At 40.8% G+C, this 23272-nt stretch overlaps 1 protein-coding gene across 1 annotated transcript in view; it reads right to left on the bottom strand.

The window, feature by feature from the left end:
- Nucleotides 1-22389, bottom strand: part of LOC100692958 (FERM and PDZ domain-containing protein 4) — a 61212-nt gene extending 38823 nt beyond the window's left edge. Inside the window, exon 1 of the mRNA XM_019352199.2 lies at nucleotides 21828-22389. Within this exon, the coding sequence (XP_019207744.1) occupies nucleotides 21828-21862 (35 nt within the window). The 5' untranslated portion in view covers nucleotides 21863-22389. The remainder of the gene's footprint in view (nucleotides 1-21827) is intronic.
- Nucleotides 22390-23272: the final 883 nt, after the last annotated feature.

Raw genomic sequence — 23272 nt, 5'->3', positions numbered from 1 at the left:
TGTATCATATGTCAAACCCCCACGGAAAACGGTCGAGCCAGCTGGCACGGACTTTGCTCCTCGGCCACATGCTCCAGTCAGCAAGAACGCACAGCCCCAAACACTGCGCTCAACAAATGTTTCATTTCTTATGTCCTGCAGCGATGATTTGGGCTGTTACTGTCCAGTAAAATAATCCTTAAGGGTCAGGCAGCACGTATGCTTTAAATACAGTAGTCTATCAGATTGAATTAAAATGCTTCTTTTTTTTCTCCAGTATGATTGTTGAAGAGTTCGTATAATATCGTGCAAACCAAAAATCACTAGAAAATAGCTCAAATGATTATTGACTACTTAGGCTTAGGCTTGGGGTTAGAGTTGGGCTTGTCTAAGAAATTTATGACATTCAACATTGTGTCAGAGTTTTAGGCGCTTCAAAGGTTTTGATTCTTATCCATCAAGCAATACTATCACAGAGCTCTCTGGTCAGCATCAAATTCATCCAGCAGCATGACAGCAACCCCAAACAATCAGTCATAAAAAACAATTTCACCGACAAAAAGAACAAGAAATTCTACAACAGATGGTATGGCCCCCACACAGCTCTGATCTTAACATCCTGAAGGCAGTCTGGGATTATATGAAGAGACAGAAACAGCTAAGACCAACTAAATCCACAGAATCGTAAGACATTTAAAGGCATTACTTTAAGATCAGAGATCAGCCATACTGTGATTTTCTTTTCTTTTTTGTTCTCTTCAATTCTCAATTACGTTATGCTTATGTGCCGTGTCTAAGCGGGTTCTCTGCTATTCGCTCTTACCTTATATGTGCGCGCTCTCTGCTTCGGACCACTAAACCCTGACATTATCGGTCTCTATGTGACACTCTTTGAAGGAAAATGGGGTACAAAGAAGGGTCTGAGTCACTGAGCCATTTCTACTTTGGCCTTTACTGACACACAGTTTCAGCTCTGACTTTGAATCAGCAGAATTATGATTCAAACAAGATGCTGTAACATTTCAATGATCCCGCCTCAAGAATGAGGCCATCTGAAGGACCGTCACTGCCAGTGGCCTGTCTACTTATTACTGCATGGAGTGAAAATAATTTTGTTTGACCTCCCTTTTTTGAATAGACTATAGACGCACACACACGCACAACCACAACGGGAGATATTACATTTTCAAATCCCCTCAAGATCTTTAGGTAGACTGAGTGAAACTGCACAAAAGGCAAAGCTCTCCCAAGATGCTTTAGCCTACATTATAACAATACTTACTGCAGTCAGTAGGGTAAAATCCACCTCCCCCAGCTTGAGTGGCCTTGCCAATTCCCACCACTTTACACTCTACAGAACAACTAGGGTAATTTCAGATCAAGCACACTTCTATGGGAGACTTATTTTCTTCCTTTTACAAGCTGAGCAGGATGCGTCTCAGAATACACAGATGTGTAGGTGAAGTGGTCGGGCGGAGCTTTGTGAGTTCCCTTCATCTTCAGTTCCCTCACGTTATAACATGCCAGCCGAGTCTTCAATAAAAATTGTTCATCGCAATCTTTCTTTCATAGACAGAGAATTATTTAAGTGATTTAGGAAAAAGTCTGATCGAAGGTATTTCACCTGAATGGACTTGAGATGGTATGCAAAGAGAATGTCTTTTTACTTGCTGTGATTTCGCACTACCAAACACGCAAAGGCTCCTTTGCAAAAACTTCACCATTAGCCTGAAGTAAGTGTGTGCATGTTTCGAGAACACCTTCTTTTAACTCAGCAGGAGGCTCCATTAACAACACCCTGGCTCTGGTTTAGAGGTCCTGCAGAAAAGCACGGGATGAAGGCTGGCTGTCTTTCTTCTCGTTTAAAGTTTCAGAACTAAAGAGGAGTGAGGGAAGCAGACTTAAATCCCATACAGACTGTGATAACAGCTTGTGGGTTCGTTGCGTTTTACACTGTGCGAGCGAGCACCGTGTAATAAAATCTTGGTCACAATCTGTGCCGTGTTGTGCTATAAATTTTGGAGCATGTCAGATTGTGTGATGGATGCCTGGGAAATCGAAGCTTGACAGCATCACTTAGAAAAATTGCAAACAGAGACGTATCATAATATCATCATCTTAAATCATCCTTTGGCTCAGTAAAGTCTATCAAAAGGCAACTTTTAACCATCGCACCTACATTACTATATGTATTCACATATGAGCTGTGTATCTGTGGTCATTTTGGATGATCTGTCTGTTTTTAATATCAATCAACATTAATCAAACTGTTCGACTGTTAATGAACATCAACTCAAACAACCACTCATCGCAACCAGTGTATGCAGAAGAGCATCTCTAAATGTACAACATGTCAAGCATTGAAGCAGATGGGCTTACAGCAGCAGAAGAGCACACAGCCAGAAGTGACCATATTTGGCGTGCCAAGTTTTCAGTTAATGTTAGCAAGCTAGGTTAGTATGGTGAATCAATAGAGTGTATGATTACAACTCAGAGACATAGATACCTGCTAATTAGTACTAAGCAACATACTACACCAATAAAATGGTAAAATTTCTCTCACTTCTTGGATGGTCTGTTTGTAGAATTAGCAGGCATAAACACAGAAAAAGGTCCAGGTCAGTGATTTGAATTAACTGTGAGTAATCACTCCCTGTTTCTGCTCCCACTTTTTGTTCCATTAGTTAGGCCAATTTTAAGCCTCAAACCATTTAAATGAGGTGGTTGTCATGAAGATGACCCCCCCATACTTTTGTTCTAAACAGATGAAATAGCTACAGAGATGGCAATCAGGCAGTAACCATGTAACTTTAATTTAGAAAGTGTGTATGTTGAAATACATTTGAGGCTTGAGTGGCTTTTGAAGACAGCCTCATGTGGCCATTTGAGGAACCGCAGGTAATATTTTATCCCCGATAGCTGTACCCTCGTTCGATGCGTCATATCTACCTTTAGCGAAAAGCAGAAATATTGATTTCCTGATCTAACATGCTATTGCACAATATACACTGTAAGTCTGGTGAGAGCTGTCAGTCTCATCAAAGATGATGTGTTTGCACAAGGGCTGCAATGATTCGTCGCCATAGTCGATGACGCTGACTATAAAAATTTGTCGATGTGGAATTTTATTGTCGGCACGTCACGTAAATGTGTTTTTGTAACTGCAATACACTACAGGAAGTTATGGGGGCAGTAATGCCTATATGGTCTACCAAGACTGCACGCAATACTAACGAAGCAGAGTGTAGCGAGAATGGCAAAACAGAAGGATGGAAAAAAAATGGAAATGAAAATTATAAAAACTGTTAAAAGCATTTTACAGAAAACAAACAAAGTTAAATGCAGACTGTGTAAAGCAGAGCTTTCCTTCCATGACAGCACTACTGCAGTGCACGAGTATTTAAACGCTCTGCTCATGAACCTCTCAAATGGCTGAAGTCATGACAGAGAGCATCTTTACCATGGCTACCAGCAGCTGGGAACATCATCCAAAAGATAAGAGCAAGCCTCACTCCAGAGCATGTCCACTGCAATTGTGGATTCATGAACCGAACCGTATTACCTAATATTTTGATTTATTTCATTTTTATCCTGACAGTCCCATTGAATAAAGTTAAAAATGCATTTGATTATTTTCAAATTCCCGGGTTATTATTTTCATTTGCTGTGGGATGAGATAACAGGGTGATATTCACAGGTGGGCAGGCTGGAGCCTAGAACAGGAGGTTTGCCCACCGGAAGCGGAGATGAGAGTTATTGAAATGATTGTTGACCAATCGAATAATCGAAGAAAAATTAGGCAGATTAGACGACTATCAAAATAATCGTTAGCTGCAGTCATACTTTGCACACTGCAGTCAAGCTAACATCTCATCTGAATTAACTGGATTTGCACTACTGTCAGTAAAACAGGAGCGTCCATTGATCCGGCATCGATCTGTCACTCGAAATTTCTTAATTGGCTTGCTAATACGGCTTCTCCCCTCTTAGTCTTCCTGATTATACTCATTAAAACTCCAAGTTTGCACAGTCTCAGGTCCTAGTCAGACAACTCCAGCCATTGCCTGAATGTCCTCCCGTGCCATCCTCACCCCCCTCTCCTCTCTCATTCCATTTGCTGCCTTTTTTTCCCCCATCTCTCCTACTTATTCGGTCTTCCCGCTGTTCATAAATGAAAGATTGATGAACGCTGTTAAAAGTTGCCCTAGAAGTGCTCTCACTTTATACAGCTTTACTATCTGAACACAACATGCTTCGGCTCTCAGCGCATTTTCCACACACGTGCGCACACAAACGCCTTCTTTTTGTGTGAGCGGTCGAATATTAAATCTCCATTCAGAAAGCTCCCCCAGTATCTTTCAGAGTTTGCTTAAACAAGCATAACAGAATTTAAAAAAAAAAAAATACATAGCACACAGACACACAAAACACTGCAAGAGTTTCACAAAGTTGCTAATTTTCAGCAAAGGCTTTAGAAACTCATAGAAGTTACACATATGCAAATTCAGTGAATGCAGGAAGAACTATTTTATTGACTCATCAACTCCACGGTTAATGAATTAATACATCCAGATGATCCCTGCTCACCTTCCAACCAACAACCAGCAACTTTACAACCATCCAACATCACAACCTCTCAATCAGGCCTCTCAACTATCCCCAGATAAACTGTAGCCTGATTATGCTTTTGTGCATCTTGCTTAAAACAGCCCAACCTGGATCTTATAGCCTAGACCTGTCACCTTTATGTGTTGGTTGCTACTACCTTTCATACCAGTGTCTGGAACAGGAAGCTGCTGTCACAATTTGCAGTTACACAAACAAATAAGCTATAATATGACTGTTTTGCTGTTTGTGAGCAACAACACCAGAGCTACATAAATCACCGAAAAACAATCTGCAGCAATTTTCAGTGGACTGGAAGAGGCTGGTGTTAAAGCCATTTATCAAAATGTTTTTTTACTCTAACAATAAGGTGATTTATTTCGTTTTGACCATGTCCTCTCAGGCTGCCATGACTCTAAACGACCAGATACAATCATTTGTATTTCCCCGTCAGCCAACCAAACTGCTCGGTCTGTAGCCTAGCAGCACTAAGTGCCGAGGCAGTGAGTCACTGCTCTTCTGCTGTTTTATGGTCACAGGTGACCATTGCATTTTGGGTGTCGCGCCGTGCCGCAGTGGTGCACAATAAAGCCGTCCCTCTGCAAACGAACTGTCCCCGCCGATCATAATAAATGCTGAACTTTACTTGCAGTTATCAGTTTGATTCGCGTCATTCTATCCTTTGGAGATGAAACCGGGCTCGTTACAAACCCTCATTAGTCTCACTGATGTGGAAACATGCCAACAGCCTGTGATGATGGAATCAATTAATAGCTCGCCATAAAAATGCTACTCCTTACAAAGACATCAAAGCAGGCGGGCGGGGGGAGCTGCTTCTATTCAGGCTTGCCACTCAGACAACTTCAGGACCAGGGACAGCTCCCGTCTTATTCCGCGGTGCGTACAGAATGTGAATGCTGGCCGTTCAAGTCGATGCACATACGCGTTGTATAAGCAGACAGAGATGTCAGGGTTATGTCAATATGTACACAGTCAGCTACATCAATCACAGCTGTCCAGCCCGGTGAAACCTCGGGGCACTGCAGCCTCATTTAACAATGAAGCTCGTGCTGGACAGCAGGCCACAAGTATCACCTCAGACAGCGTGACAGCAGCCTCAACAAATGCCACATTGGGTAAACTCTTTTTAAGGGCTTCACTGCTATTTGTTTGCTCATTCTTTATCTTTTCTGTGCCTTTGCAGTTTTAGTCACACCGAGGACGCCCCGTCCTCTCCCTGTGTAAAGATTAACTGCAATAAAAAACACGCGTTTATACACAGATCTTTGCTCGGGGACTGCCTTTAACTGCACTGCCAAATGTCATTTTACAGCATTTGGCAAGTGTCAGTTTGTGGAAATGTCACATTTCTACAAGGGAGTGTCCAGTTATAAGACATGAGGAGATCACTGATGAAAGCTCGAGATCCCAGTGAGGGAGTTAAGATGGAAAGGATAGGGTGGGTGAACACCCATGTGCACTTTTTAGATACTCTTATCTAGGAGGACGCCTTAGTAGCGTCCTCCTAGATAAGAGTATCGAACATAAGGCCCAAGGTCCTTAAACGACCTGGCAGAGTCTGGCCCACTGGACAGTTTTCAAAAATGTGAAGGAGGGCATAGTTTTTTAGACTTTTAACTATATTTTCACAAGTTTTGCAGCTTTTCCTGCTGATAAAGACCTCTCTCATTGTCATTAATACAATACCAAAGTAATTAATGATGAATAAACAAGGAAGGTGGAGTTCTGCTGGTCGTTTAGCCCACTTAAGATCAAAGTTGGCTGTATGTGGCCCATGCTGTAAAATGGGTTTGCCATCCTGCCCTAAGAGTTCTCTGATGACAGAGTCACACTCAGGAAAACAGTGGTTGAAGACCACAGCATGATCACAGTAATTATTGAAATTGAAACATTGTTGCCAATGAAATGATTGCTTTGAAAAATCTTCAACTGCTGGTTGAAGATGGCAGTTGGTGTACCAACTCAGAGCCATCAGTCTGCTATCAGTTGGCAATCTGTGATAATACAGCAATTAACTATAATGAATACTCGAGAATCACAAATCAGTTGCTGTCTTATTAAACAGAAGGAAGATAAGACAGGACGTGAAGCTTCAGAATCCATGTAAAGTTTCTAAAAAGGGGCTGAAAGCTCACCTGGGGTTTTCTTTACATTTTAAAAAAACATGCCCTATAATGTTCCCCCTAAGGGTCCCATAAGAATTTATATATTTTTGTGTTGTGCTAATGATTTTTTTTATTGAATTTTAATGCTTCTACTACATGTACAACACTTACACAGGAAGTACTGTAAATTAAACATGAACTTTGCTTGGTTTTAACATGCCAACCCCATACCTGTGTAAATATACATTTTGAATTCTTGTAATGTAATATAAATGTAAAAGGGCAGCTGCACTATGGGCTCTGTGTAAGCCAAAGCTTGGTTAGCTAACAGGATCATCTTAGTGTGTTGAAAATGGGAGCTGAAACAAGGATCAATAGGCAGCATTCAACAGGAGGTCATTCCTGTTTAGCAACAAGTATAGCTTTAGATGATATATTACCTCAGCATTCTGATATAGATGGCTCTCCTTTATTTGGACCAGAATGAGTGGTTAATGAATAAAGTCAGTAATCAATAATTAAAACGGTGATTAGGAAAGGCTTAGAGAATAAGTCTGAAGAACAAAAACAGAGCAACTACAAGGACAACAGAGAATAAGAGTAATGCCTTAAGTTGTATCTGGACAAGATAACGGTGATGCTTGTTCTTGTGTCTACACTGTGTCACAGCGTGGCACGCCGATAGCTCCCTCTGTATCAGCAGCAGACCCAAAACACTTTACAGCGTCGCTTTTCAACCTTTGCGGCACAGCAGTGCGTCTCTGTTGGACAACAGAGTCCACAACACAACACCTCATTGATTCTCTGTAAATGTCACGTAGAGCTCGGTGGAATCAAGGGGCAGAAAATACAAAAGGGCAGCAGAGCAAGTTAGAAATGATAGTTTTTAAAATGATATTTCTGCAGTTGGTGGATCAATGATTTCTACATTTGGCCGAAACACCCTCTGGAGTAACACTTGAACTCACCGAGGGCAAAACTAGGATGATTACAGAGATTTTATTCCACATCACAAAGCACCAGTGTTGTTTGAAGTTAGAATAATTGCCAAAGCCTTAATTTACAATAGATTCAGAGAGTAAATTGCTTTAACCTTACTGTATGTGTCAAGCTAGAGGAGAAAATCAAAACCTGTAATGAGATTCAGCATTTTGATTGCAGTTTGCACCCTTATAGCTGTCCATTAACCGAACCAAGAGTAAGAAGAAGCTTAAACACTGAGAGCCCCAGAGGTAATTATACTCACCAGTCAGCTTATTTTCACACTTTGTGACGACCAACCTTGAAATGCTTTTTAAGCCTTAGTATATCAATGTTATTCGGTTTTTGAGACTTCTAGATCATCAGTCTGATTCCTCCCAGATTGGACAATACATTTTTAAGCAAAAAATGAGTTACTATGATACAATTTAAAACTCATATATATAAATAAATTTTTAATGTTTCTTTTTACCATGTCAGAAGGTTCAAGAAATACTCCACATTTAAAACATTTGAATATTTTGGAAATTAAAAGTCAAGTGCAGCTGGTTTGCTCTTAGATTCTCAGAAAACCACACGTATGAAATAATTATGTACGTTTTTGTAATTGTAATAACTGCATAATTTCTGTAAGTACGCATTTCCTAAAATTGGTTTTAACTCTTTGTATTTGTTCTAGATCTTCTTAAAATCCATTTTCCGCCCTGTGTCAGAGCTCTTTATGCTCTTAACTGAGGCCATGCCTGTGGGGAGTTTCACTACCACTATGTTTCTGGTTGGTTGGCGGCACTCGCGTGATGCAACGCCGACCAAAGCATCGACTACCCTCCGTCTGTTTGGTTCAAGTCAATTGGAAAGGTTAGCGGGAGAGCGAGCGAGGGAGCGCATGTGAAAGAATCCATAGCTGCAGAATGTGCAAATGTACGGCGCTAAATACGATTGAGCAAAGCTGTTCGTCACCGGGTGCATTCAGTCCACGTCAAAACACACGCGGGCTGCAAAACATTATAGCCGACTAGAACATCTGCACCCAACAATGAAGCATAATTCCCCAGGCTAAAAATACCCCCGAACGCTCCCTAAATAAGATTACTCGGGAGAATGGGGATCATTAGGATGAATGAGGAACACTTATGTTCATGTCTTGCTTCTTGAATCGTAATTTCCGAAAGAAAATCTCTCTCCACTTTCGGATTGTGTTTACAGAAAAAAAAGGCAAGAAAAAAAAAAGACAGAGACAGAAAATAAAAACTGCAATCAAGTAGGTTATGTCGTAGATAATAATATGGCAGATGAATCCCATCACAGTGATGAAACCACAAGTGGTCCCATCAAAATCTGTGTTTAATAAAAATGGCAAAAATTCAACAAGTTTATACAGACAAAATAGTTGCTCCCCTATATTTAGGATCCTATGCTAAACTATGTTGAAAGATTTCTAACTCCATATACTAGGAATCTGCTGTGTAATGAGGTGTTCTGAGCTTTTCTGCTTTCATTCTTGTGTTAAATCCAGATGCTGTTGGAGTGTTACATGCTTTTCTAGTCAGCTGGGAACACAATGCCTAGAAAACCATGCGCTTGTTATTGTGCCAGGTAAATCTGTGGAACACAGGACCTGGAGAACATGACTGTCTGATGAAACTGCAACTTATATATTTCACAAATGACGATAAAGGTACAGCTACTCGATCTCTGTTTAACTCATTTCCAGTCTCCTGCTTGTACCTGACTATTTTCAGAGGACTGTTTTTTTCTTTGTTATGTCTGATGTACAAATCACTCAAACATAAAAATCCACCTAACTCAAGTGATGAACTAGTGTTGTGGCTACACACAGCAGGTGACTTAGCAATGAACCAATTTTAAATTGTATCTTTAGGCACTTTGTTACTATCAGCCTGTCACAAAACAGATGTTTTCCCATTTCTAGTTGAGTCTACAAAAAATGTCAAAGACAGCCTAGTTTGACGGGTGAGTTCCAGAGAGCTACTAGGTGAAAACTTGGTATATCTCGGCATTGTGTGCAGTGTGCCCTTAAATAAATTTGAGGGCACTGGACAAATGAGGGACAAAAGAGGAAGTGACAGGCCTAACAGCTATCTACAGCAGATGAGCAGTACCTGAAAGTCATGTACTTAAGAAATGGGAAATAATCCAGCAAAGACCTGACACAGGATCTGTGTCACATGTGACCTTTCAGTTGATCCATCTACTGTTTATACTTCATCAGTAATGTCTCAGTGGAAGGGTGGCTGTCATGAAGCCATTCTTAAGGAAGGAAAAAAGTTTTGGGGCTGCATTTTAGCCAGTGGTGCTTGGGATCTTATGAAAATGGATGGAATAATGAACACAGAAAAGTACCATCAGATATTGATCCACCAACCAGCATTTGATTGGCAATGGCTTAATTTTTCTTCCTGAAAATAATTTTAAAATGTATTAAAGCATATCTGGATAGAAAAACACACTATCTGTCATGGATCGGGCTCCCAAGAGCTTGGACGTCAACATTATTGAAGCGGTGTGGAATCATCTTGAGAGAGAACGGGGAAAAAACACCAGCCAACATCTAAAAAAGAGCTTTAAATGTCCTTCAAGAAGCCTGGACAACTACTTCTGATGACTACAGAAACTGTGTGCCTATTTTATTATGTATATGCAAAAGTCATAGAAGTGTAAGCAACAAAAAATACAATAATCTCAGTAATATCAGTTTGCGCCTTGAGGCAACTGTTTTGTGATTTGGTTTCTATATAAATAAAACTGAATTGAAGTACCAGTCTGGTCTTATGTGGAATCATTTTTCATAACAGTTGCCATTTATGGTAGTTGACCCATAAAAAGTGGTAAAAGAGGGTCTGTAATACCTTATAACACCACAGATTTTGATTGAGTGCCTCGCTAGGAGTTTGCTTTGCGGTTTGTTTCGGGTTTCACGTGTCAGCTGTTCCGAACCCAACATTATGGAGTTTTCCTCGTCTTCCAGTTTGTTGCAGGGACACGTGAAAAAATGAACTTGCGCAGTAACTTTGATACGTTTTCAACCAGCCTCACACTGACACGGTTAAAATGTTTGGTTCGGTTTTTCAATTTACCCGAAATTCAATTAGTCAATTCATTTAAAGCTAATTAGGGGAAATAGCGGTGCTCAGTCAGTAGGGAAAGGACTGTGTGCTTATACCATCACACGAGGCTGTGTGATGTGAGGGCTCATGTGTGCGAACTGTACGGCAGGCTTACAGTACATTTAGTGTGTGTGTGTGTGTGCGTGACCGTGCTGCTCTGAGAGTACACATTGGCACTTATGTATTATGTGATAGTATTTGGAGCAGAACTAATTCTTCCACTAGCCTCTTTTTTGAAAACACACGTATTAGCAAACAAACAACTGGCTGAACTCAGGGTTTGGTTTATCTTTAGCTTCTGTTTTACTCACTGACTGTAACAGGACATTTTTAAATTCCATTTAACCTTCACTGAATCGGATTCTTTGACTAAATGAATTAGCAGATGAACGAACTGAGTCAAATGACAGTATGTGACACTGACGCAGCAAACCCCTCATCATTATAGGAAACGACACGCTCAATGCAAATGCATAACAAGTTTATGTAACTTCATAAAAACATTTCCCCACTTGTACATTTGACGTTAAAGATAAATGACAAGCGCTTGTCAAGTGCACATTTTGCTGTCACGTTTGATTCATTTGTTTCCCGGTGCCTGACTGAGACAGGAATTTGAAAACGTGCAACATACAAGATGTTTTGCACTTTGCTTTTCCTGCTAGGGCCTCAGAATTGCTCAGTGCGCGGAGTAAAACCAAGCCAAAGTGATGAATTATTAACCGTCCGCGCTGAAAAAAAGGATGTGTTGTTCTGTTTTTTAAAAATGTATTTGCAAAAAGAGAATTTATGGAAAAAAAACAGAAAGATAAGTTATTAAGATTGTGATAACGGTGTGGTGTGCTGGTGTATATCTGTGTGTCTGAGGTGGGATTATTTATTGTTTTGAGTTGACGTATCTGCCTGAGCGAAGCAGCGTGGAGAGAAATCAGCCGCCAGGAAGGAGATCAGGTCCTTTAGAGATGACGACAGCTATGTGTACGGCCTGTAAACATATCAGGGCGGTAGCTTATAGATAACTGTGTTCTGTCTTTCCAGTTGAGTAATATGTTTTGGGGTTTGTTTGTTTTTTTTCCCTCGGCCACTGCTGAAGTTGAAGTTGAAGATTTGTAGATGCTGTGGGATTGTAAGTGAGGAAATATTGACTGAAAGGAAGACTGAAGGTGAGATGGGAATACTAAGCATGTGCGGAGCCAGAACGCATGGAAGCAGTAGTAGCAGTAGCCCACTGCAGTGGAACATTGTGTACAAGAGCTGTGGTGTGTGATGCTCAGAAGCTCACAACTCACAACATGACTCATGACTGCTTTAGTTTCTGGTTGTCAGAGAGGAGTGAAGCAAAAATATACTAGTCAAAGTTTTTGTTTTAAATAGCTTAAAATAGATTTTTATAGAGGAACAATGTCTGTATATACGTGATGCAAGCAGTCATTCCTGTTGCTCTCATTGACATGCAAGGACACACGCCATTATCAAGTTTAGTGGCAGCGTGGGGCACTGATGGTCACGATGTGCATACACTGGTTTTTTGTGTGTGTAGGTTCAGAGGCCACTGGCTTAAGAATAGAGTAAATGCTCAGAAGCTCAGAAGCAATTCTGAGGTGTACAAGTGAGTTCATTTATGTTTGGTAAAGGTCAGAAGGAGCTGCTCTGTGTCTTTGTGGATCTACAGGACGCATATGATGGGGTGCCAGGAGACGAACTGCGGTGCTGCACAAGGAAGTCGGGGGGATGAGTTTTGGGAGTGATTTGTGACAGAAGGATAGGAGCAAGAGTGAAAGGGATGGTTTAAAAGATCTCAGTGAGACCCGCTATGGTGGACAGGTTGGATTCACGCTGACAAAAAGACATGAAGCTGAGTTGGAGGTGGCAGAGTTGAAGACACTAAGATTTTCATTGGGAGTGAGCAGGATGGACAAGATTAGAAACAAGTACATCAGAGAGACAGCTCAGGTTGAGTCGTTTTAGAGACAAAGTTAAAGAGGATGGTTTCGTTTCCAGTGGTTTGGAGATGTGCAAACGAAGGATATATTGGACAAAGGAGCTGCCAGGAAGAAGGAAAGAGCAAGACCACAGAGAAGATTCATGGCTGTAGTGAAGGAGCACATGGCTGGTAAAACAAAGAGGGATTCTAGAGATGGAGTGAGATGGAGGCAGATGATTCAGGTGACCATGACAGGAAGCTGCTGAGAAAAGAAGAAAAAGAAGAAGAAACAAAGAACCAGTATGGACACTGAGTAAAACCAATCAGCTTAAAGATTGAGAACTATTCACACAATATGTCTGGGTTTATTATAAGGGTTAAAATGACTTACTGAGAAATGTATTTAAAAAACACATTTTCTTCTTAAAATAGTAGATCTAAAAGTGACAACACTGGGCTATGCCGTACGCATGCTTAAGTAAGGTCAAAGGTCATGACAGAGCTAGTACTGAAAAGGGTTGCCTATCATGGTCACCCCTCTCCATTTCCATGCAGTGACGTTAATGAGCTCTTTATTGATTTTAAACACAGAGCATAAGTAGAAGGCCATAGTTTCAGGTTAAGTATGCAGTTTGCTTCCAGCAGGCAGTGAAGGTGGTGTTTATAGTGTAAATCTGAAGCAGCTGTGGGACTTAATTCACTAATACAGAAACGCAATATGCTGAATGGGGAGACACTTGCAGATGGTGTGTTCAATGTCAATCCAAGGAGTAATAGAGATATTTGTGCAGTGACAAGTGTAGTTAAGTTGGTGGACAGAAAAGTAGTAAAAATTCAGTGCCATACTGTTTTAGAGAGTAGTTATTTTAATCGTAGATTGTTTGTCTTTTCAATGCAGTTTATGTCCTGGTGGATTAACAAAAGGTGGATCCCGTTTAAAGGGAGTGACGGTAAAGTAAACTGAGTTAAACTGAGTTTAAATGTATACTTTTGGTCATGTAAAAATATAGATTCTGAGATAAATAAATGAATTGGGTTGTATGGTTATTGTTATGATTAGGTAATGAAGTATACAAATGGTCGACTTGCTATATATAACAAGGTATCATTGGGATATAGGCTGATTTTATGATAATGCGGAGTGGTTTTATGCTAATTTTTTTCACAGCTACACTTAAAATAAAGCCAAGATGTGTAATCATTGGACACATTTCAGTTTAAACTGTGATGACCAATCTTTGCATATTTCTAAGTAATGTTTAACTTTGGTTAAAGGTTTATTATTCACCTAACACACCTCACTAATCACCTGAGTATTGCAAACTGGCATTAAGGAAATGAGAAGGTGGTCTCAGCACATAGGCTGGCAAAAAGGCCGTTATCCACTGATACAGCAGAGACCTATGTGCCCATGTTTCGTTAAATATCACACCAAGCATCCTTATCAAGGCTTCTATGCAGAACACATAACACATGAAAGAGCTAAAAGAGAAACAGATGCTTCTGTGTCACATCTGCAAAACGCATGACGCACACCTCTGCGCCAAAGCTCAATGAAAATGTCACTTTTTGCGTCACTGATGTTATTTTTCAGTTTCAATGTGATTTGAAAATAAAAGTGTAACTGCTTGCTCTGAAAACCATTTGTTTTTGTGAAGCAGAGACGGGGGAAATTACAATCTGAAAAAAAAAGAGAGAGTTATGCTTCATTTGCATAACTGATCGAATTTGGGGGCTCATGTCAAAGAGGAGCGGAAGCTGACGCGCATCACTACAGCCATTCAGTATTATCTGCTGTGAGAAATGAAAGGAATTATGGGAAAGAAAATGTGGTAATCACGGCATAAGAGAACATTAGTGTTCACCAGGAAATGAATCCCTGCAGAAGACACTGTTGGGAATGCAGGACTGATTAAAGCATTTCATTTCAGAGCTTGTATCTTTTATCAAATAAGCACTGACAGATAACTAATGTGTAATAGACCGGGATGGAATTAAACGTCTGAAATAGGGAAAAAAAGAAAAACACAACATCACATGTTAAGATAAACAAAAAACATCTTAAAGTAGATGTCAACACGCTGATAAACTCAGAAACAACCTCACTTTCAATTTGAAAGGTGCAGCTCACCTGCGAAGCGGACCTGTGCCTGGTTTAAATTACAAGCTGGTAAAGTACACGGATAAGTGGATGGATGGGCTGTGATATAAAGCAGACAGAGAGGTAAGAGTAAGACAGAGATATGTGGCGCAGCCCCTCACCACCCCGCCCCCACCCACCCCACGCAGTGATCACCGACCAAATCCCTTAGGAGGATTATCCAGACTCAAATCAAGAAAAACGTGCAACTTTAAGGGTTATAGGCAGAGAGTGAGAAAGGGAGAAATTGAGTGGGGGTGGTTGCCCTGTAGCTTGATGTTATTTTTCCCTTTCCAGTATTTGATTTTTTTGTGTGAGATACTGTACAGTATGTGCTCTGTGCCATCCAACAAACACCTCTGAATTTTAGGAAGCAAACACTGTAAGCTTTGTGCCTCAATCACACAGGAGCAAAAATAAGACAACAGCCTCCTCGTGACTAGGAGAAATCTGTCATTGCTCAGTGACCGGACTGAGTTTTTTGCATTCTGCCACTAAGACGACATAACAATCTTCAGCTGGAAGTCAGACACAGAAAAACTGATGAGTATTTTAACCTGCTTTGTAAATCCACTTTAGATTCATCTGCACCTTTTAAGCCAAGGACTAGACATGGTACTCAGCGTTACCTCGAATTAATAAGACAATGCTGGAGGGCAGGAGGTGGTAGAAAACAAATGATTAAAAACTGAAAGCGGCAATGCTTTCAGTGAACAGGTTAAAGAGGAAAGGACCAACTAATTTTCTCAACTTTAATTCATTCTAATAAGCACAGCCACAAGCTCACAGTGGATTGTCTTCTAAATCCTGTATGTTAAAATCAGATTATGGCAGCAAGTGGGGAATGTCTTCACTTTCTATACTTTTTTTAAGGACAATGACATAAAATCCAAATCAATAATCTCTTACTCCATGATATTTTATCTTTTTTTTAATGCCACTCTCTATGGATTAGCTTTTTAAGTGCTACACAAATAAACTTTATTATTATTTTATGATTAATATATAGCCATAAGTGTTTTTGCAACCACAGGACTCGCACCCTGCTGGTCAACAGAAACAGTTCAGGGCTGGTGTGCATTGGCTTTTTATAGCTCATTTTGAGATATAATTCCATTCAATTTTATTCATATAACACCAAATCACAACAACAGTCAGCTCAAGGTGCTTTAATCATAATTATTAATAGATTTAATAATCCATACATTGACATGTTCTATTTTATTTTTTGGGAACTTTTAAATCTGACTCAAGAACAATAATCAGGAATTCAAGATTTTCAAAATACATTTACTTAATAAGGTACAGTAAGGTTTCTTCAGTCTTTAAGTGCTTACCAAGTTTGGTTCGAAGATAAAAGAAAATAGGACACTAAGTGGGCATTCGACATATGGATGGGCAGATATATTGTCTTTAGTTACACTATATTGACAAAAGTATTCACTCAACTATCCAAATCAATGAATTCAGGTGGCCATAGGTCTATAAAATCAAGCACCTAGGTGTGCAGACTGCATCTACAAACATTTGTGAGAAAGAATGTTTCGTTCTCAGGAGCTCAGTGAATTCCAGTGTGGTGCCGTGATAAGATGCCATCTGTGCAACAACTCCTGTTGCAAAATTACCTCCCTGCTAAATATTCCACAGTCAACTGTGGGTGGTATTATAACAATGTGGAAGTGACCCTCTATGAACAACTTTGGCTGCAGTAGGAAGGAAAAACTCCCTTTTACCAGGAAGAAACCAATGGCAGAACCAGGCTTAGTGAGGGGCAACCAACAAGTTGGGGGTGAGGGGAGGAAGACCAACAATGTTCTGCAGAGTCAGTTGCTACAGACCTCCAAACTTCATGTGGCCTTCAGATTAGCTCAAGAACAGTTTGTGAAGAGCTTCATTAAATGGGCTTCCATGGCTGAGGAGCTTCAACAATCCTTACATCACCAAGTAAAGCATCAGATGCAGTGGTGTGAAGCACACCACCACTGGACTCTTGGAGTGGAGATGTGTTCTCTGGTGATGAATTTCTCCGTATTTCTCCGTCTGGCAATCCGATGGACGAATCTCTGAATGCATTGTGCCAAATGTACAGTTTGGTCAAGGGGGGATTATGGTGTGAGGTTGTTTTTCAGAAGTTGGGCACGGCCCCTTAGTTCCAGTGAAAAGAACTCTTAATGCTTCAACATACAAAGACATTTTGGACAATTTCACACTCCCAACTTTGTGGCCCCTTCCTTTTCCAGCATGACTGCTCTCCAGTCCACAAAACAAGCCTTACCAGAAGAGTTGAAATGGTTAAAGCTGCAAACCCTATGGATTAAGAATTTGATGTCACTCAAGTTCATATGTGAGCGAAGGTAGACAAGCAAATAATTTTGGCAATATAGTGGATGTTTGAAAATATGTCAGCCCACACTGTCATGAACTAAGTGGCGATACCAGTTTCTAGTCTTTATGCTAAACTAGGCTATATTTTCATGATGTTAGTTTATTTTTTGCCACAATATCTCTCAGAAAAGAAATGTTGCATATATGTTATACATATAATAAACATTTCTTTTTTTTCCCAATTTATATGTGCTTGGAGTCTGAAACACACTGCTTCAGTAATGCTGAGAGTCGGGCTCTGGGGAGGCCAATCCATGACTAATACTGTCCCACTGTGTGTTTTTCTATCCAGTTATACTTTTACCTCATAGGCAGCGTTTTGGAGTTGTTGTCATACTGAAAGCCATCGATCTCCGCCCAAGCCAGACACTTTCCATTTGTTATTACATAATGGATCAAAATCTAATTGTACTTTTCAGCAAGAAAAAGTCTGGCCCCTTGGAAGCTAAACATAAAGAAATGAGGCATGGCTCAAGACTTTTGCACAGTACCGTACAAGGCTGATACTAAATAAGAGAATATTTCATATGCAGACAACTACGTGTGGGTGAATGAGTGGAATTTTAAACACAGAAATTCCAAAGATGCAATCGAGATTGTTAATAGTTAAAGGATTATGGGTCATTTTATGTAATGGAGACCTTGAATTACTGAAAAATGAATAAACTATTAGGATGCCATGACTTGTCAGATGGCTCTCAGTACAATGGAACTATGCCCTCTGAAGAAGCAGCATGCACTGGCATAAAGCAGACGGCAATTTGGCACGGATAACTGTAATCTGATATTCAGAGCACAAACAAGCACTGCTGGCTAGTTTCACTGCCAAATTCCAACACACTAAAGCCAAGATTTTCCCACACTATAAACACTGATAAAGGTCCTGTGTTTGTCTTCACAATGCATGCATTGGATTAGATAAGACAGACTGGGTTAATGTTCCTGAAATAGAGCCAGATGTGTGACGACAAAACTCTCATTAGTTCCTAATTAGAATGAAGACAACAAACACAAACAGAAAGATCCCCGATCCCCTCACCTGCTGCAGCTGCTTTACTGCCTGTCTTACAATGAATGATTTATAACAAGCATTCAAAGGTGATGAAAGATCCACGACTCATTAAAGTTTATGGAGCAAATTTAGCTTGTGCGCCATCTGCAAACAGAACGCTCTGACACTGTATTGTGACAGCTCATGGATACACACCAGCCATCTGGGTATACGCAAAGTGCAGCACTCTCTTGATGCCCGTTAGTGTTGTGCTTTTATTAATTTCTTGCTATTTTACCTTCTGTCTACAATATATGAGCCCAATGTGTAAAAGTAGGCGTGCCGTACATTGCGACTGGCTGACAAAACAGTCGAACATAAGGAGTTGTGCAATTGGCTGCTTAGGTGAAAAACACGGGGAGGGGAAATTGAAGCTATTTATTTAAATTAGACACCATATTAGGATGAAAATGCAATCGCGTGCAAAACATGGACTCTGTAGGCAGTTGCTTCTGTATTGCATCCATCCATACAAATGCGCCAAATATATGTTTTTCATTTTAATTATAAAAGCACATTTTGAATGTGTTGAGCTCTCAGGATTTACAAGGATAGTTTAACACTGTGTTTTGGAAAAGTCTGCAGGAGCACGGTGCCTTCACTTGATTTTTGCTGTTATTGCTATAATTTAATCAGGCAGTTGTACAGCAGCATACCTTAGCTTCAAAAGCACCAGTGTACAGAGGCTTAGAGACGGCCTGGCAACCACTGGTCACTAGGGAAACGTGAGTATTCCCCAACTAGTTGTGAGGGGTTGGGGAATTGATTTCTAAAGCCCCACTCACACAAGCCTAGAAGCTGGTCAGTGATGGATTGTTAATCATCAGTTGCTAGTGATAAACGTGTATTCTTCAGCCAGCTGGCGACTGATTCCTGGAAGTTCAGCACCGAAATACTCCCAAAGATTGACTTGATGCATACTCAATCATCCAGGTAAGTAAATCCCAAATGGTTGATTCTGTTCATCTGGACGTAGCGTTTTCAGTGGGAGAAACGTATGCCAGGCCAGCAAACAGGCCAGTGGACACTCTTTCAGTGATGAGGATGTACACATAGTGAGGAATGCTGGTTTGTGCGCGGAGTCAAGGAGGCCATTTACGTGAAAAGGGAAAGACCATCTCTGAATCGAGGAGGGGGCTTAAGGGTACATTTTTTGTCATCTCACAATGCTGTGATTGCAGCCATTCCCCAACTCTCTGTGAATGGTACTCACGGCCATTGATCAGTGTTCTTTGATCAGTAGTTGTTGATCAATGGTCATGAGAATTTGCATATAAATGATCAAGGAACTGACCTCACAGCCCATTGCTCATTAAGTGGGCTAGTTTCAGTTATTGTGCAAATGTACTGTTTATAAGGTTGGGGAAACCTGCAGTCAGCTGAGATTGAAGAAGTCACATGAGTGATGAAATGTTTATCCCACCGAAAACGCTACGTCCAGATGAACAGAATCAACCTTTTGGGGTCCCAAAGATTGAATTGGTTGCTAGTAAATTGCCACTGTCTCCCATAGTTTGTATGGAAGACACAGATTTGTCTGCAAACACTTGCCAACTATATAGTGTAACAAGTGAGTTGCAGTGGCCCTGAGAGGTCAAACGCACTGCAACTTAAGAAAAATGCTGCAAAAGCACACAAAACACAGCAGTGGACATTTTTTTTAAAAAATTCCACAGTAGCTCATGAAAAAAGACGTAAAAGACAACAGAAGTGTTTTTGGGGAAACAATAACATGATGGACCAGCTGCAGAAGGGACAAGCTAACGGTAAACGTATTAAACATTTTACTACAGCATTTTATGAATCATGCAATTAAAACACCAGTTACCGTGACGTAAACCGGGAATGGCAGCCGTTCAGTGTCAAAAGGAAAAGCTGTACCTTTTAAAATATGTTAAAACATTCTCTGTTTCTGATTTGGGTTGCACTTTTTCCAATTTTACTACAGCTCAGTGGTTAGTTGGCAAATGTGTGCAGATAAATTAGCATCTATCATGCAGACTACAGGCAACCACATCTACTGAAGCAATCAAAAATGGGTTTACATCTTTACCTTGTGACCAGAGGTTGCCACAGGGTTGCTGACCAGTCTCTACACCTGTGTGATTGAAGCCTTAGTGCAAGAAATATACGAAAGGTTTAAAATCTAAGTGTCAAAGATTTAATGTTACCTTGCAATGCTTTAGAACAGTTGCTAACAGTGTGTAGTATTTCCTTTCAGACCCTTGCTAAAGAAGACTTGGCAAGTGTCTTAGCAAGTGTTTGTTTACCAAATGACTTAGCAGCATATTTATTAAAAAAACAAAAACCTAAAAACCAACTTATCCTTAAATTTATACTCCAGCTGCTCTTGATGGAAGATCTTTTCCATCATTCATGCACTTCTGATGCTAAACACAGAAAACTTAGCATGTCTTTGCATATTAGTTGAAAAGATTGGTCATAAGCCACATTTGGTGGACTTAGTGATGTGACGATACATGAATCAAGGATCATGTGTATCAGTGAGTGTGAGCGACGGACACACAGTGAGTCACATTAAGCAAGGAGTTGGCTTTCTAATGTTTCCTCACACATTAGCTCAATTCAAACTCCTTGATACCCGCAGATACTCAAATATCACTGACATCTGTAAAGACCAAAGACATATTTGCCTTAAGGTGAAACTTTTAAAACGACTTAATGCTTTTTTTCATTTCTTCTTCTTTTTTTTTTTTTAATTGATAAAAGTCATTGCATCTGCAGACACTGCAAATTCATCCTCCTGTTAGTAAGATCAAAATGTGAGGCTGCATGAGACCTTTTTCCAAACTGATTTCCCATATGAGGTCTGACTCTTCTACCTGTGAACTCCCAAATACCTGCAGCAAGTACATACATTTAAGGGGATTCAAAACCCGTGCTTCTTTTTAAAGTACTTGCCAGTCTCGTTTCAGCTCTTTCTTTGCCTCACACACCTGGCTCACCACCCTTCCTTTTTAGTAACTGTCTGTCCTCTCTTGCTTATCTCTTCCCTAATCCTTTCAAACATCCGGAGACTCCTTGTACTGTAGTCTGTGATCCTATTCCTGCTCTCATTTCCCACATTTCCCCAAACCTTTATTTTTTTTTATCACTGAGTATTAAAACGAGTCAGAGGCTACCTTGGAGAGTCCCAAATGAGGATTGCTTAGTCACTCAAACTCAAATAATAGAAAAACAGAATAAGGAGAAAAAAACACCTCTCCCAAAGACACAGCAACCTGCACTAGTTATGCCCTCTTCTTTTTAGCCTTGATACCAAGCTGTACTTCACTGTAAAGGTCCAGAAAGTTTTTTTTTTAACAAACAATAAATTGAATGCAAGGTTGATTTTTTTGGGTGCAAACTTGAATAAGAATGGAGACATGCTTTTATCAAGAAGTACTTCTTTCACAAAATCTGAAAAAAGGCTATTTGTGTGATAACCTGCAGCCACGTGAAAGCAAACATGTGAATTCCAGGTGTAAAACTCCAAATGCGCACTCACCCAGACAGCTTTGGCATCTTGGAGAAACCAAACATGTCCCAGAAGGTTTACGTCCCAAAGCTCAGGTGCTCCACATCAGTATTCTAATCCACACCCAATTCCCCTCACAGTTAAAACCAGGACAATCCAGCGTCAACCTGGATCCATGTCCGGAGTCAGCAAAAGTCTGTTGAATACCTCGCAGTTACAGGAAACAAGCGGCAGCAAGTATCACCCTTGCTGAATGCCCCATCCAGGGTAGAGTGTCTTAAGTGACGGCAGAGACAGCAAGGGTCACCCTGCACCTCTCTCCTGCTCTCTGTAGGACGAGTCAGTCCGTTCTGCAGCTTTCCACCTGGATCAGTTGGGCTGCAATGAGCCCTCTGTGTGTGCTTCCCATCTCAGCGCACGCAGAAGTGCAGTGATCGTAACCGTGGCGAGGGAGGGAGAGAGAACAGGAGAGGGAGATAAGAGGGAGGGAGAGAGAGAGCAAATGGATGATAGAGCCTCTCTGGCTCTGGTTTTGCCCCCCCCCCCCCTTCGTTCATCGGGGCTGCGCGTCTCTTTGCAGGGCAAAGGAGAGGACGCATGGGGGGTACAAGAGGAGGAAAACAAGATGAGAGATGGAGGAGGGACAGAAAGGAGAGTTAAAGTGGATTGGTTGTAAAGAGAAAACAAGTGATGGAGACAGAAGAAGGGGGGCTAGAGTGGTGATGGGCAGAGGAAAGCTGACTCTGCAGAACAGGACGCTGATGAGAGCGGGACCCCATCGCTCACGGTTTGCCCGTTAGGTTTCACAACGTGAGCTAATGCATGGGCACTCTCATCCGGAGCGCCATCACCATGACGCAGAACACAGACGGCTTCCTGGTTACTCATCAGATTAAACATTTGGCTTTCCATCAATTTTAAGGCGTGTCGCAAAATGTTTTTCAATTTAGCCTTTTTTATTAAAAGAATGCAAATTATGTGGAAAAGTTAGTCGATCATTGATTGTCTCTGACAGGAACGATAAAAGGCTCTTGTTACGTTACATCCCATCATGTGATGAAAACCTATCAAGTCAGGTCTAACAAGTGTGTGTGTGTGTGTGTGTGTGTGTGTGTGTGTGTGTGTGTGTGTGTGTTAAACGCACACAGATGGTTCAGTTTTAACAAGATGCTGCTCCTGATGGCCCCACGTCACAAGAGGTGAAAGAACAAACACAAGTGAGATAAGGACGAACTGAGCTGAATGCAAACAAGTGTGTGCGGGGGGGGGGGACTTTTTAGCATCATATGCAGTATAACATGCATGTTTTTTGTTCTTTAGTTGAAGATGATAAGGATCGGTTCTTTCAGACCGTTGTTTCTCTCTGTGCCGACTGTAGTAGGCGGAAGTCACTACGTCAGCTGGTGACCAATTTTTCATTTCTTTTTCATTTCTTCTGCTCTTCTTCATCATCTTCTATTTGGGTGCTAGTCTTT

This window comes from Oreochromis niloticus, linkage group LG23 (genome assembly GCF_001858045.2).
Source record: "Oreochromis niloticus isolate F11D_XX linkage group LG23, O_niloticus_UMD_NMBU, whole genome shotgun sequence".
Taxonomy (NCBI): domain Eukaryota; kingdom Metazoa; phylum Chordata; class Actinopteri; order Cichliformes; family Cichlidae; genus Oreochromis; species Oreochromis niloticus.
Note: the sequence above shows the minus strand (reverse complement) of the source record. Positions and strands in the feature narration are given on the sequence as shown.